The sequence below is a fragment of the Coregonus clupeaformis genome, unplaced genomic scaffold (genome assembly GCF_020615455.1).
Source record: "Coregonus clupeaformis isolate EN_2021a unplaced genomic scaffold, ASM2061545v1 scaf1726, whole genome shotgun sequence".
In the NCBI taxonomy this organism is placed as follows: Eukaryota; Metazoa; Chordata; class Actinopteri; order Salmoniformes; family Salmonidae; genus Coregonus; species Coregonus clupeaformis.
In genome coordinates, this window is record NW_025535180.1 from 97,721 (window position 1) to 114,113 (window position 16,393).

At 44.0% G+C, this 16,393-nt stretch overlaps 1 protein-coding gene across 2 annotated transcripts; it reads right to left on the minus strand.

Annotated features, from left to right (window-relative positions):
* Window positions 1–331: 331 nt before the first annotated feature.
* LOC121562130 (zinc finger protein 585A-like) lies at window positions 332–6,945 on the minus strand. 2 transcript variants are annotated; one of them, XR_006659789.1, is made up of 4 exons: window positions 6,862–6,945; window positions 5,445–6,314; window positions 1,084–5,104; window positions 332–775 (listed from the first exon to the last, which is right to left on the minus strand). XR_006659789.1 is itself a non-coding variant. In XM_041874497.2 (3 exons), the coding sequence occupies exons 2-3, from the start codon at window positions 6,039–6,041 to the stop codon at window positions 2,396–2,398; spliced, it is 3,306 nt and encodes a 1,101-aa protein (XP_041730431.2). In that variant the 5' UTR covers window positions 6,042–6,314; window positions 6,862–6,945; the 3' UTR covers window positions 332–2,395. The 2 variants fall into 2 exon arrangements, 1 of the variants encoding a protein (XP_041730431.2); XM_041874497.2 differs by having other exon boundaries at window positions 332–5,104.
* Between the last annotated feature and the right edge of the window lie 9,448 nt (window positions 6,946–16,393).

Consider the following 16,393-nt stretch of genomic DNA (forward strand, 5'->3'; position numbering starts at 1 on the left):
AAGTGGAAGACTTTTCCAAAATGTCTGTCCTCAGGTTGCCTGTGAAGTGCCAACCCTTGTCATTGATATGATGGAGCAGACCAGATCACAATTTAAATGTTTCTTAAGTCCCCACCAAAGAAGACACCCAACTGCCAGGCACTTCAGGCTAGAAAGCCAGTAGCAATTTTATCTGGACAGTGTTAGTTAAAATGACATTTATATAATCTATTAACTGCAGCCAGAATTAATTACACTATTGTCCATATTGATAATCTCTGAATCTGCTGTAAAATGCTCCACTCTGACCAGACAGTCAAATAACTGAAGACAAGAACTACAACATCAAAACTCAGTTCAAACACGTTTACTGTCACGGTTTCCATGTTGATGTTTTGCCATAAACTCAAACGGTCTTTGAAACACACTTCAATATGATCTGCCAGAGTATATACTTAGGCCTAGATTCAATGTGATCAAGCATTAACCGGCATAGCGGATGTTTTGGCAGCGTCTGATGTGGAACTGTTGGAGCTGTCGACAACCAAGTGTAGGATATATACAGAAAGAATTACGCTCAAATTTTAAAAAAAATCATTCAACTGGGTGTAGGTTACATCTCACATTCCAGTGTTGGAACTTCTAAACAAGGCTGCATGGGATTTCTGTTGACGCGACTGTGGAGCCGATTGCAACGTCCGCTTCAGGTCCAACGCCAGGAGCCGCTTGTGGATTTGACAGCTGTAACGCAGTTCTACCTCCGACACCGCTAAAGCGGATCTGATTGAATAGAGCCCTAAAAACGTAAAACAAACAATAACTTGCTATACACAACTGGGTGAAACATTATATACTATACATCCATTGAGTCTCTTAGGGTATATATGTGTTGGGTGGAGGGGTGCTTGTTTCTAATTGTCTGTTTCTTTGTGTGTAACTAAAGAGTTGTGGAAATGTTCTCTCGAAGAACAAAGAACACTCAATCAATGAATGAATCCATTGAAATCCAATGGTTGTAAACGGTAGCTGTATAAAAGTCTACGGGCAGGTTTTTGTTGCCATGTCTATGAATCTGAGATTGTTTTCCCCGTTCCCATCCCTTACCTTGTTTACACCAGAGATGGACTGTTGATCTCATCGTCTTGGTCTTCAGACTCCCGACCAAATCATATTCTCATGCTCTTGGTGCAATTACTCTTATTTTTTAAAAATATATTATGTTATAATATAGTATTGGGAAAAACTAGAGTCTCAATAAAACATGCAACAAAACAAAATTGCTCATAATTAAAGCAGAATTGGCATACTGAAGGTTGACATACTGTGAAGAGAGGGGAAAAGGCTGGGAAACTGCTGGCCAGAACAATCAAAAGACAACACAATCATATATTCCCTCTATAAAATAGGTCCTGGTCTCGGTCAGTGTCAGAATCTGACTCTGGGGGTCAATACTGAGGTCCAGACTTGGTTGGAGTCTTTATAAAGAAGTCCTGTCTGAGTCTGATACTTTATAAAGAGGTCCTGTCTTGGTCTGAGTCTTTAAAAAGAGGTCCAGTCTTGGTCTTGGTCTTAGTCTTTATAAAGAGGTCTTGGTTTTGGTCTGAGTCTTTATGAAGAGGTCCAGTCTTGGTCTGAGTCTTGGTGAGTCTTGGTCTGAGTCTATATAAAGAGGTCCAGTCTTGGTCTGAGTCTTTATAAAGAGGTCCAGTCTTGGTCTGAGTCTTTATGAAGAGGTCCAGTCTTGGTCTGAGTCTTGGTGAGTCTTGGTCTGAGTCTATATAAAGAGGTCCAGTCTTGGTCTGAGTCTTTATGAAGAGGTCCAGTCTTGGTCTGAGTCTTGGTGAGTCTTGGTCTGAGTCTATATAAAGCGGTCCAGTCTTGGTCTGAGTCTTTATAAAGAGGTCCAGTCTTGGTCTGAGTCTATATAAAGAGGTCCAGTCTTGGTCTGAGTCTTGGTCTTGGTGAGTCTTGGTCTGAGTCTATATAAAGCGGTCCAGTCTTGGTCTGAGTCTTTATAAAGAGGTCCAGTCTTGGTCTGAGTCTTGGTGAGTCTTGGTCTGAGTCTATATAAAGAGGTCCAGTCTTGGTCTGAGTCTATATAAAGAGGTCCAGTCTTGGTCTGAGTCTTGGTGAGTCTTGGTCTGAGTCTATATAAAGAGGTCCAGTCTTGGTCTGAGTCTTTATAAAGAGGTCCAGTCTTGGTCTGAGTCTTTATGAAGAGGTCCAGTCTTGGTCTGAGTCTTGGTGAGTCTTGGTCTGAGTCTATATAAAGCGGTCCAGTCTTGGTCTGAGTCTTTATAAAGAGGTCCAGTCTTGGTCTGAGTCTTGGTCTTGGTGAGTCTTGGTCTGAGTCTATATAAAGCGGTCCAGTCTTGGTCTGAGTCTTTATAAAGAGGTCCAGTCTTGGTCTGAGTCTTTATAAAGAGGTCCAGTCTTGGTCTTGGTCAGAGTCTGAGTCAGTATCAGAGTGTTGCGGTTCTTGACTCCATTGCTGCAGTATACCGGACCAATAGGGGGCGCTGTCTCTCCGGTGTGTCTTCTGGTGTTTCGTAAGAGCTCTTTTCTCTGAGAAACACTTGCCACAGTCAGGGCATTGGTACGGCTTTGCTCGAGGGCTCCGGTCTTGACTCAATCTCAGTTTTTTACCAGGCAAAGAGAAAGCAGAGCTGTGTGCCCCTGACCCGTGTGTGTTGCTGTATGTGTCTGTCCCGTGTGTGTCGCGCTGGTGTTTCTTCATGGCTTTCTTTTCGGTGAAACGCTTCCCGCAGTCGGGGCACGGGTACGGTTTCTCTCCGGTGTGTGTTAGTATGTGTGTTTTCAGCGTATTCGACTGAGAGAAACTCTTGTCGCAGTAAGTGCAGTGAAACGGTTTCTCACCCGAGTGTATTAGGCGGTGCCGTATTAAAGATGCACCATGCGAGAACTTCATATCGCAGACGGAGCATTGGAAAGGTTTCTCTCCCGTGTGCACCGTCTGGTGACGTTTCATGTAAGACTTCTCAGTGAAGCGTTTGTCGCAATGGGAGCATTGGTAAGGTTTCTCTCCTGTGTGCTTTCTCTCGTGGATTATCAATCTATGCTTTGAATTGAATTCCTGGCCGCAAGTAAGGCAGAGGTATGGATTCTTCTCTCTTACTTGCTCGTTAATTTTTTGATGCTTGGTTCTCTGATGATTCGACAAGGCCTGAAGCACCCTGAATGTCTTCCCGCAGTCGGGGCAGAGGTGCTGTTTCTCCTCGTGGGTCACCCCATGTTTCTTCAGCGCTCCAGACTCCATGAAGCCTTTCCCACAGACAGAACAGACGTGCGGCTTTGCTACTTGCTCTCCGTGCTGCGTTTTCTGATGTCTTCTCAAGGCTGAGTGGAAGCCGAAGCTCTTGCCGCAGTCGGCGCAGAGGTGAGGTTTCTCTCCAGTGTGGGTCCGCAGGTGAGTCTCTAACCCTGCCTTAGAAGCCAGCCTCTTCCCACAGTGAGGGCATGGCTCAGAGACCTGTGTCTTGCCTATCTTCTCTCCTTTATGTCTTCTAACATGTGTTCTAAGGTTCGAAGAGTCGTTAAATCGCTTCCCGCAAATGGGGCAAATGAAGGGTTTCTCCCCAGTGTGCATACGAAGGTGCCTTTGATAACTACTTGAGTGAGAAAAGCGTTTGTGGCATTGGGAGCATCGAAATGGTTTCTCTCCGGTATGCGTTCTCTGGTGGCTTGTCAGCCTTTCCTTTGTTGGGAAATGGCGCTTGCATTGAGGGCATTGGAATTGGTTTCTATTTAAACGATGCAATTTGGAATGATTTGTTAAGGTAAATAAGGATGCGAAAGTCTTTCCGCAATCGGAGCAGAGGTGAGGTTTCTCTTCTGAATGGATGGCTTGATGTTTTTTTAAGTATCCAGAATCTCTAAAGCCTTTCCCACAGACAGAGCACACGTGGGGCTTCGCACTACCTGCTGCGTGAAGTGTCTGATGTCTTTTCAGAGACGACAGAAAAGAGAAACTGTTCCCACAGTCAGCACAGAGGTGGGGTTTCTCTCCAGTGTGGGTTCTTTGATGGGACCTCAAGGCTCCTGGTTGATTAAAGACTTTCCCACAGACCGAACATTCGTGCCGTTTCACTCCTCTGTGCTCTGAATGACTAAGCTTCTGATGTTTGGTCAAGGAAGGACGGAAAGCGAAGCTCTTCCCGCAGTCGGGGCAGACGTGAGATTTCTCTACAGTGTGGGTCTTCAGGTGAATCTTTAGTCTTGTCTTGGTTGACAACTTCTTCCCACAGTGAGAACATGGATGAAGGACAGGCTTCTTTACTGTCTCCTCCTGTTCTGAAGAACCAACATTGTTCTCAGAAGGTTCCTCTTTGGAATGTTCTTCGGAGTGAGTTCTTTTGATGTGTTTCTTCAAGTTTCCTGGATCATTAAAACGCTTGCCACAACGAGGGCAAACATACGGTTTCTCCCCAGTATGAGTTCTCAGATGCCTCTTAAGACTAGACAATTCATTGAATCCCTTCCCGCAGTCAAAGCACTGGTGAGGTTTCTCTCCTGTGTGGGTTACCAGGTGCTCCTCCAAAGCCTTCTTTGTGGGAAACTTCTCCCCACAGTGAGGACACGGTTCACGGTAGAGCCTCTCCACACCCACCTTCTCTCCTGGGTGAGCTCTCCTGATGTGTTTCTTTAAGTTTCCTGGATCATTGAAACCTTTCTTACAACGAGGGCAAACGTACGGTTTCTCTCCAGTGTGAGTTAGCAGATGTCTCTTAAGACTGGAATGTGTACTGAATGTCTTTCTGCATTCAGAGCATGTGGTTTCAGAAATATGACATTCAGAAATATGACATTTCTCTCCAGTATGAGTTTTCAGATGCCTGGTAAGGCTGGAAAATGTACTGAATACTTTTCCACATTCAGCGCATATATTTCTCTGTTTTTCTCCAGTGTGAGTTAGCAGATGTCGCTCCAGAATGTCTTTTGTGGCAAAACTCTTCCCACACTGAGCACAGGAGTGGGTTTTCTTGCAGGTTTTCTGCCCTGGTGTTTTCCTGCAGTCCATCAGCTGCACAGACACCCTCTTCAGACCTCGCAGTAAGGTGCTACCAGGAGAGGCACGACACGGGGTCTTTGGTGGGCGACACTTGTCCTGGAAATCACCAAAAAAAGAGACTGAATTAATCAGGGTGGGAAACGCTCTCCTACCTGTCAATGAACTTTGAAGTCTTTAAATTCCTCTCCTTCTCAATAAAGGAGAAAGTCTAAATCCTTGTATAAGTTGTTGAGAGCCTTGAGAAACACTTTATGCCTGGGAAAATAAATACTAACTTTTTGACAGGGAAAATAAATACTAACTTTTTGACTGGGAAAATAAATACTCACGTTTGACTGGGGAAATAAATACTCACTTTCTGACTGGGAAAATAAATACTGACTTTCTGACTGGGGAAATAAATACTCACTTTCTGACTGGGGAAATAAATACTCACTTTCTGCTCTGGTGTGTGCTTCTCTGGAGATAACTCCACCTCCAGCCCATCGCTAGCCATCCAATCCCTGACCTCCCTGTCCAATTCTTCAATGCCGTCTGCAGCGTCATAATCATCGGACTGGTTGGGACTCACGGGCTCTGCCTCCAGCCCATTGCTAGGCAACCAATCTGTGTCCTCCGCGTCACAGTCTGCAGCGTCATCATCATCATCAGCCTGGCTGGGACTCACAGGCTCCACCTCGTTGCTAGGTAACCCAGCCCCTCCCTCTCCGTTCCATTTTTCATCGCAGTCTACAGCATCATCATCATCGGATTGGCTAGGACTCATTAGTGCACCGCTAGCATCCTCCTGTATCCTCCTGATGTCCTCTTTCAGTTGGACTAACCAAGACATTCCCTGCTCCTCTGATTTCATTGAATCCGTATTGTCCCACATTTCTTCCATGATTTTACGCCGCAATGAGCGGTGATCCATTCCTTTAACTTCGGATGCATCTTCACCATGACATTCACAAAGGTAGCGTAAATTGGCCTCAGTTAAATTCCATAAACTCTTTTCAATTTCATCCATCAACTTTCCCTTCTCTTGACTCATATTGTCTGTTGAGTTAGAATGCTTCTTGGTAAAAAATAGCAATAATAACAACTACTTATTGAATGGAGCTGTCACAAGTGTGAGGTGTCTCTCCTCCCACTGGGCACAGACGTCAATTCAACGTCTATTCCATGTTGGTTCAAAGTAATTTCATTGAAATGATGTGGAAACAACGTTGATTCAACCAGTGTGTGCCCAGTGGGCTGTGTTTATTCACACGTCTTCTATAACTGGAGTCTCATAACAGCAGAAGATCTTGTGAGGTCACCTCACCTGTGTAGATAGGAGGCCACGGTGTCAGACAAAAACTGTTTCTACCATTCATTATATCTACATGTATAGTGCGATTATATTCTTGTCAAGTGTGTCAGATCTTTACATTTTGTAGAATTAATTTGTATTTTTAATTAATAGAACAATATCAGTGCCAAATTTATTTAGCGATTTAATAACATTTTAATGTTCCCATGAGGGCTTTTATTTTGAAGGATCCAACCCGGAAGCATAATTCCGTTAGCTAACAGGCTAGCTAAGAAAACACGAACAGAAAGTACAACAGTAACTAATTGATTATATGCAGCTACAATCGATCTGCATATAGCTACCAGTCAGAAAACAGTAATTGTATTCTTATATCGACTCAATTTGAGCACAGCTTCAAATTAGTTAGCAGGAGCAATTATCTAGCTAGCTACAAAGCTAAACCGCAGCTAAGCAGAGCAGGTAACTAGCCTAGCTAACGGTTATGTAAACCTATCAACTAATTACAATGTTTGGACGATCTTTATGACTGTTGGTAGATACCTAACACTTAACTTACCAGCTCGATTGAAACAGTTTCCTTTCCCTGTATTTAGTAGTCTGGTAATTAGCTCGCTAGCTTTTCAAACGCGACCTGTTCACGTCCGAGGAGAAAAGAAACAAAGTACGGATGCTGAGAAAGGACATCACATGAGAGGAGAGCAGCGGCATATTGCAGTGGTTCCCAACCAGGGGTACTAGGACCCATCCACAGGGGGTACTTGAGAAGACTCATTAGACCATACTTCAGGGGTACACCCCGAGCAGAGCAAAATTCAGTTGGTGGTACAGTAACCGAAAAAGGTTGGGAACCACTGGCATGAGTGAAAGGTTAGAGAGAAATGAGAAAACTAATGAAGCTATCCTCATTGAGGACATGGATACACTTTATATTGCATCATATGTCTTTATTAACCCCTTGCCTATGCATTGAAACAGCACAGTGACAAAGAGGAGTGTTCATTGAGTTTTCTGGTGATTTTCACTAGTTTGTTTAGAATGTTTATGCTTATGATTGAGCAATTTGCCAAAACCGGCAGATGAACGCAAACTTTAAAGCAATTAAGACTAACAAGAAACACTCTGTGTGACCCTGATTTAGCCCACTGCAGTAAAATATTAAAATAGTCTTATTGAAAGATATATATATATATATATATATATATATATATATATATGAGTCCATGTTTCTATCCACTTGAAACCATTTTAGCTTCAGGAGGATTAATCTATACAGGCAGAGGATGCACAAGAGTATCCTCGTGGCGGCACGTGCAGAGGTTTTCTAAAATCCGCCCCCCCTTTGAATCAGAAAAACATGCAAACATTTTAAAAACGATATGCTACTTATCCTTTTATCTATAAAATGTCTTTCACAACTATGAATATATGTCTGAGATTTTCTTTGTGCATCTAATTGTAGATTGACATCTGCTTTGTAACATACTATGAATAGAAAAGGTGTGTACAGCAGTAGTTATATAGGATGGTGTGTCTAGACAGTATATGAATAGAAAAGGTGTGTACAGCAGAGCCATGACTAGAATACATTATATACATATAGAGTGGGTAAAACAGTGTGGTATCTAAGGCATTTATGACTTTGTTAGCTTTGCAAATGGTAATGTGGTATCTAAGGAATTTATGACTTTGTTAGCTTTGCAAATGGTAATGTGGTATCTAGGGAATTTATGACTGGAACACGCTGTCGTACACTTAGATCCAGAGCATCCCAAACATGCTCAATGGGTGACATGTCTGGTGAGTATGCAGGTCATGGAAGAACTGGGACCTTTTCAGCTTCCAGGAATTGTGTACAGATCCTTGTGACGTTGGGCCGTGCATTATCATGCTGAAACATGAGGTGATGGCGGCGGATGAATGGCACGACAAACTGGCCTCAGGATCTTGTCACAGTTTCTCTGTGCATTGAAATGTCCATTGATAAAATGCTAATTGTGTTTGTTGTCTGTAACTTATGCCTGCCCACACCATAACCCCACCAACACCATGGGGCACTCTGTTAACAACGTTGACATCAGCAAACCGCTTTCCCACACAACGCCATACGCTGTCTGCCATCTGCCCGGTATTTTCTAAAACGACGTTGGAGTCAGCTTACGGTAGAGAAATGAACATTCAATTCTTTGCCAACAGCTCTGGTGGACATTCCTGCAGTCAGCATGCCAATTGCACGCTCCCTCAACTTGAGACATCTGTGGCATTGTGTTGTGTGACAAAACTACACATTTTAGAGTGGCCTTTTATTGTCCCCAGCACAAGGTGCACCTGTGTAATGATCATGCTGTTTAATCAGCTTCTTGATATGCCACACCTGTCAGGTGGATGGATTATCTTGGCATAGGAGAAATGCTCACTAACAGGGATGTAAACAAATTTGTGCACAACATTTGAAAGAAATAAGCTTTTTTTGTGTATGGAACATTTCTGGAATCTTTTATTTCAGCTCATGAAACATGGGACCACCACTTTACATGGTGTGTTTATATTTTTGTTCAGTGTATATTATCATTCACTCCTCGACTCAAAATAACCGTGGCTTGTCAGTGATGTAGGACACGATTACATTTGAGACGGGATATTCCTGCTCTTTGAAAACTCCTTGGCCTTAGTACCATCAGGTAGGATAACAAAACAGACCCTGCAGTGTGATTCAATGTACTTACATTTCAATAAAGCCAACCTGCCACAGACAACAGACCAATGTATGAGTTTCAGTCTGTGTCTCGCACATAATGCACCGACTTATACAAACACACACAAAAGCACAGTCTCAACGTTGGGATGCCTTCCTTTAGTAAGAGGGTGGGAGCTATAGGCGCCACTCTCAAGTGGGCTAAACTGGTTTTCCTGAGGAACGCGTCTAAACCAAACTTTGTGCCCCTTCTGGGATTTAGCAGAGTTGCTATAGCAACAGGAAGTTCCCAGTTGTGCGTGCAGCTCACACCGTTACCGCGGCAGTAACAAAGAAGAAGGTCACAAGCAGCAAGGGTCTCAATGGCAAAGAGAAAAGCCTGTTTGAATTGGTGTCCTTCTAGAGTTCAGACAAACTCCACAGCATGGGGAGAGGTTAAGAGGGCGGTCTCCTCTAGAGTTCAGACAAACTCCACAGCATGGGGAGAGGTTAAGAGGGCGGTCTCCTCCAGAGTTCAGACAAACTCCACAGCATGGGGAGAGGTTAAGAGGGCGGTCTCCTCTAGAGTTCAGACAAACTCCACAGCATGGGGAGAGGTTAAGAGGGCGGTCTCCTCCAGAGTTCAGACAAACTCCACAGCATGGGGAGAGGTTAAGAGGGCGGTCTCCTCCAGAGTTCAGACAAACTCCACAGCATGGGGAGAGGTTAAGGGGGCGGTACAGCATGGGGAGAGGTTAAGAGGGCAGTACAGCATGGGGAGAGGTTAAGAGGGCAGTACAGCATGGGGAGAGGTTAAGAGGGCAGTACAGCATGGGGAGAGGTTAAGAGGGCGGTACAGCATGGGGAGAGGTTAAGAGGGCAGTACAGCATGGGGAGAGGTTAAGAGGGCAGTACAGCACGGGGAGAGGTTAAGAGGGCAGTACAGCATGGGGAGAGGTTAAGAGGGCAGTACAGCATGGGGAGAGGTTAAGAGGGCAGTACAGCATGGGGAGAGGGTTAAGAGGGCAGTACAGCATGGGGAGAGGTTAAGAGGGCAGTACAGCATGGGGAGAGGTTAAGAGGGCAGTACAGCATGGGGAGAGGTTAAGAGGGCAGTACAGCATGGGGAGAGGTTAAGAGGGCAGTACAGCATGGGGGAGAGGTTAAGAGGGCAGTACAGCATGGGGAGAGGTTAAGAGGGCCGTACAGCATGGGGAGAGGTTAAGAGGGCAGTACAGCATGGGGAGAGGTTAAGAGGGCAGTACAGCATGGGGAGAGGTTAAGAGGGCAGTACAGCATGGGGAGAGGTTAAGAGGGCAGTACAGCATGGGGGAGAGGTTAAGAGGGCAGTACAGCATGGGGAGAGGTTAAGAGGGCAGTACAGCATGGGGAGAGGTTAAGAGGGCAGTACAGCATGGGGAGAGGTTAAGAGGGCAGTAGCTCAGACTTAGTGGTGTGGAACAAATTGCTCTAATTAAAGTGTTTTTTGATATTAAAGGAGAATCATGTTATGAGACGCTGGAACAATTTTACTTGGACATTTAGGCAGATCTAATTTGTTGGTCAATGCCAGTAAAACTCAAATTATCTTCACTTATGAGGTTGCGAATTTGTAGTTCATCAAGAATTTTGTTTATCAAGACCTAGTAGCTTTACCCCATGTGAAAAATCTTGTATTTGTGTACGGAGCCACCTAGCCCCTAACGCAACCTCAATTCCCTCGTTTGCATAGTAATCTCCTTTGTGGTCCATGAATTCCTCCCCATAGTCGCCATCCCGCGGCAGCAACTGTGAGACTTCTTGACCTTCCTGTGACACCGCGGGCTGTAGATGTCCTGAAGGGCAGGCAGTGTGACCCCGTAGTCTTCTAGCTAGCTTTTCTTCTTCTATGGTATTATGGCAGTCCGTAAACAAACGTTAGAGGTGCACGCCACCACCTACTGTGTGGGATGAAAACAAAAAGATCCCACAAAACAGGAGCATTGTGGGGGTTGGAGGAAAAAAATCCATACAGACTACCAACAGCAACAGAAAAACGGAACAAAAACGTCCTATTTATTCTGTTAAAAACGCCAAATCCATACTCAGGCTCAAGAGCCTGGGAAGGTGGGATATCTTCCGTACTTGCCAAAACCATTTTTAGGTCTTCAGCTATGTACCCAGCAACCTTTCGCCCGCAGCCATAATATGTCCAGTTTCGCACAAAATCCATATTTTTCACACACACATCGTCTCCGGTTCTCTCGACTGACAACAAACATTCTCAATGGGCTGTGGGTCCTCCATGACCATATCTTCTATATATATATATAATATATATACAGTGAGCTCCATAATTCACTGGACAGTGACCATTCTTTTGTTATTTTGGTTCTGTACTCTAGCACTTTGAGTTTGAAAGGATACAATGACAATGAGGGTGAAGTGCAGACTGTCAGCTTTAATTTGAGGGTATTTTCATACATATCGGATGAACAGTTTACGAATTATAGAAGCTTTTGTACATGGTCCCCCCCATTTTCGGGCATCAAAAATCATTGGACAGTTTAACATAATGTAGAATAAAGTAATCATTGTTAATATTTGGTCGCATATCCTTTGCATGCAATGACTGCTTGAAGTCTGCGATGCATCGCCATCACCAGACGCTGGGTATCTTCCCTGGTGATGCTCTGCCAGGCCTGTACTGCAGCCATCTTCAGTTCCTGCTTGTTTCGGGGACTTATTGCCTTAAGTCTCCTCTTCAGCATGTAAAATGCATGTTCAATTGGATTCAGATCTGGTGATTGACTCGGCCAGTCAAGGTTTTTCCACTTTTTGGCCATCAAAAACCCCTTTGTTGCTCTAGCAGTATGTTTAGGGTCATTGTCTTGTTGCGTGATTAAGTGCCGTCCAATGAGTTTGGAGGCATTTGGTTTTATCTGAGCAGATAAAATATTTCTGTAGACTTCAGAATTCATTGTTCTACTTCTGTCTGCAGTCACATCATCGATGAAGACAAGTGAGCCTGTTCCACTGGCAGCCATACAGGCCCAAGCATAACACCCCCTCCACCATGTTTCATGGATGAGGTGGTATGCTTTGGATCATGGGCATTTCTTTTTTTCTCCACACTTTTGTCTTTCCATCACTCTGGTACATGTTAATCTTTGTCTCATCTGTCCACAATATTTTTTTCCAGAACTCTTGGGGTTCTTTTAGGTGCTTTTAGCAAACTGTAATCTTGCCTTTCTGTTCTTCAGGCTTATCAGTGGTTTGCATCTTGTAGTGTACCCTCTGTAGTCCTGCTGGTGTAGTCTTCTGCGTATGGTAGACTTTGACACATCTACACCTGCATCCAGGAGAGTGTTTTTGATCTGTTGGGCTGTTATCAGGGGTTTTTTCTTCACCATAGAGAGTATTCTCCGGTCATCCACTACAGTGGTCTTCCTCTGTCTACCGGGTCTTTTGACATAATTGAGTTCACCGGTTGTTTTTTTCTTGTTAATGATGAACAAAACTGTTGACTTGGGCATGGCCAGGGTTTTCGCAATGTTCCTGAATGATTGATTTTCATTTCTGAGCCTTATGACGGCCAACTTCATTTGCATCGACACTGCTGTCTTCCTCATGTTGTCACACCCCAATAACAACCTCCAAAGGCAATAGCAAAGTCTAGAATCATTACTATTCATCAACAGCTCTCCTGCATTCACTAACGACACAAATGAATACACCTGCCTAACGACACACATCTGTGAAGCCAATTTAACAAATACTTGTAGTACCTTAAAATGGGGGACCATGTACAAAAGGTGCTGTCATTTCTAAACGGTTCATCCGATATGTATGAAAATACCCTCAAATTAAAGCTGACAGTCTGCACTTCACGCTCATTGTCATTGTATCCTTTCAAACTCAAAGTGCTAGAGTACAGAACCAAAATAACAAAACAATGGTCACTGTCCAATGAATTATGGAGCTCACTGTATATATATATATATATATATACATACATACACACACATCATTCTCAATGGGCTGTGGGTCCTCCACGACCATATCTTCTACTACATCATTCTCAATGGGCTGTGGTGCCTCCACTACCATATCTTCTACTACATTGTCACTTCTCTCAACTCGTTTAATTGCCTCCGCATAAGATTTCCGATGTATCGCCCTGACTTTTGCCACTTCCAGCTCCTTCACCCTTACAGGGCACTCCATGAATTCAGGATCATGATCCCCACCACAGTTGCAACACCCTATACGCCGATCTTCAGCGTACTCCATCCTTCTGCAAACAATTGCAACATGGCCAAAACCTTTGCAGTTCTTGCACTGTAGTGGTTTGGGGCCAAATGTTCTTAATGCATTCCTTCCATAGCCTAGCTTCACATGTGCAGGGAGGTGCTCTTTATCCAAAAACAATAGAACCATATACTTTTGTTTTATTCTTCTCCGTTCACCATTTGGCTCAGGCAACGGGCACCAACCACACCTTGGATTATTTTCTTGAGGTATTCGGCCTCAACTGCCACAAACCACCCAGAGATGACTTGAGGTATTCAGCCTCAACTGCCACAGACATCCCAGAGATGACTTGAGGTATTCAGCCTCAACTGCCACAGACATCCCAGAGATGACTTGAGGTATTCGGCCTCAACTGCCACAGACACCCCGGAGATGACTTGAGGTATTCGGCCTCAACTACTCTAGACACCCCAGATGACTCCTTGTAACAGGGGCCCTACTCCGAAGTTCAAAGCACATTACTTTGAAATGTGCGATTCCTTGTGCAATTTTCTTCTGTTCTTCAGAAATACAATGAATCAGAACCAGACCACTTCTGGCAGCCTGATCTCATAGACTAGATGTAACATAGTAAATTCAAATCCGGGAAACTCAAATTAGTATGATATGTTACGTCAGAAGGTTACTTAAGGCAAAAACGTACAAACATCTAACAACTTTAGCATTTTAGCTAATTAGCAACTTCACCCTACTTACTACTTTTTAGCTACTTTGCAACTACTTAGCATGTTAGCTAACCATAACCCTTTAACCTAACTCCTAACCCTTTAACCTAACCCTAACCCTTTAGCCTAACACCTAACCTAAACCTTAACCTAACACCTGACCTTAACCCTAACCCCTAGTCTAGCTAAAGTTAGCCACCTAGCTAACGTTAGCCACCTAGCTAACGTTAGCATTAGCCACCTAGCTAACGTTATCCACAACAAATTGGAATTCGTAAACATATCAAACGTTTTGCTAATATGTAACATAGTGCAAATTGCCATTCATAACATATTGTACAAATTTCCATTCGTAACATATTCAAATTGTAATTTGTAGCATATCCTACGAAATGAGTGTTGGACATCCACAAATTAATATGGACCCATATGAAACGTAACATATCATACTAATTGGAGTGTTTCCGTTTGCTATGTTACATCTACCCCTGAGTCCAGGTTGCTTCTGGTCAACTGGGATGGGCAACTGGCGGCCCATCAATTTCCAAAACATTTTCTTACTTTTTTTTTTTTGAAATGGGGGGGCGGGAAACTCAGTTGGGGTATCAACTTACTGTTGAGAGTTAGAATAGTAGAATACATAAAGGTGAAATTTCGAAATTTGGTTGTGCCTCAGCAGTTTCTCTCTTGTTATGTCAGTCCCTCAATTAGCCCATGGTCAGCTAACATTTTTTAGATCGGTAAATTAGTCTAGCCAGCTATCTAAACTTCTCGTAATCATGGTCGAATTACCGACCGGTGGGCCCCCATTGATTTTGTAAGTCACTCTTACTCAGATATTATAAACGGCAAACATTTCTCTCCACCCTATGGTAGAATGTGTAGAAGGAAATTTGCTGTAAAACTGCAAATTGTTTTCTCTGTCCCATGTCAAAACGTGTAGAATTCCATGAAATCAGTTAGAAAATTGCAAAATCTTCTCTCCGTCCCATGGCAAAATGTGTAGAATTGCAGCAAACTTACTTTAAAAACTGCAACATTTTCTCTCCGCTCTCAAGGGGGGCCCGCTAAAATGTTTTGTTCGCAAGGTGGGGGGTGTATGGATGTGGGTACGCAGCCCGTTGAGGCTCATGATGTTCAGATTTTTTTGTGGCCCCCACCCCCATCCAAGTTGCCCATCTCTGATGTACATGCTTCACCTTCTTTGAGACCTCAAACTAATCTTCCAGATAACATTCTTTAATTAAAGAAAATAGGGGGTGCCCCAGAGTGAGACATTTCACTGCCTCATTTATTCTGGGCGGGGACAATAATATCCTAAACGATATTATAACCACGATTGATAATAGACAGTACTGTGCAGCCGTCTTCATCGACCTGGCCAAGGCTTTCGACTCTGTCAACCACCGCATTCTTATTGGCAGATTAAATAGCCTTGGTTTCTCAAATGACTGCCTTGCCTGGTTCACCAACTACTTCTCAGATAGAGTTCAATGTGTCAAATCGGAGGGCCTGTTGTCTGGACCTATGGCAGTCTCTATGGGTGTGCCACAGGGTTCAATTCTTGGGCCGACTCTTTTCTCCGTGTATATCAATGATGTCGCTCTTGCTGCTGGTGACTCTCAGATCCACCTCTACGCAGACGACACCATTTTGTATACATCTGGCCCTTCATTGACACTCGTGTTAACAAACCTCCAAACGAGCTTCAATGCCATACAACACTCCTTCAGTAGCCTCCAACTGCTCTTAAACACTAGTAAAACTAAATGCATGCTCTTCAACCGAACGCTGCTTGCACCCCCCACCCGACTAGAATCACTACTCTCGACGGGTCTGACCTAGAGTATGTGGACAACTACAAATACCCTAGGTGTCTGGTTAGACTGTAAACCTCCTTCCAGACTCACATTAAGAATCTCCAATCCAAAGTTAAATCTAGAATCGGTTTCCTATTTTGCAACAAAGCCTCCTTCACTCATGCTGCCAAACATGCCCTCGTAAAACTGACTATCCTACCGATCCTTGACTTCGGCGATGTCATTTACAAAATAGCCTCCAACACTCTACTCAGCAAATTGGATGTAGTCTATCACAGGTGCCATCCGTTTTTGTCTCCAAAGCCCCATATAATACCCACCACTGTGACCTGTACGCTCTTGTTGGCTGGTCCTCACTGACATATTCGTCGCCAAACCCACTGGCTCCAGGCCATCTATAAATCACTGCTAGGCAAATCCCCGCCTTATCTTAGCTCATTGGTCACCATAGCAACACCCACCCGTAGTATGCGCTCCAGCAGGTATATCTCACTGGTCATCCCCAAAGCCAACACCTCCTTTGGCCGCCATTCCTTCCAGTTCTCTGCTGCCAATGACTGGAACAAATTGCAAAAATCTCTGAAGCTGGAGACTCTCTTATCTCCCTCACTAACTTTAAGCATCAGTTGTCAGAGCACC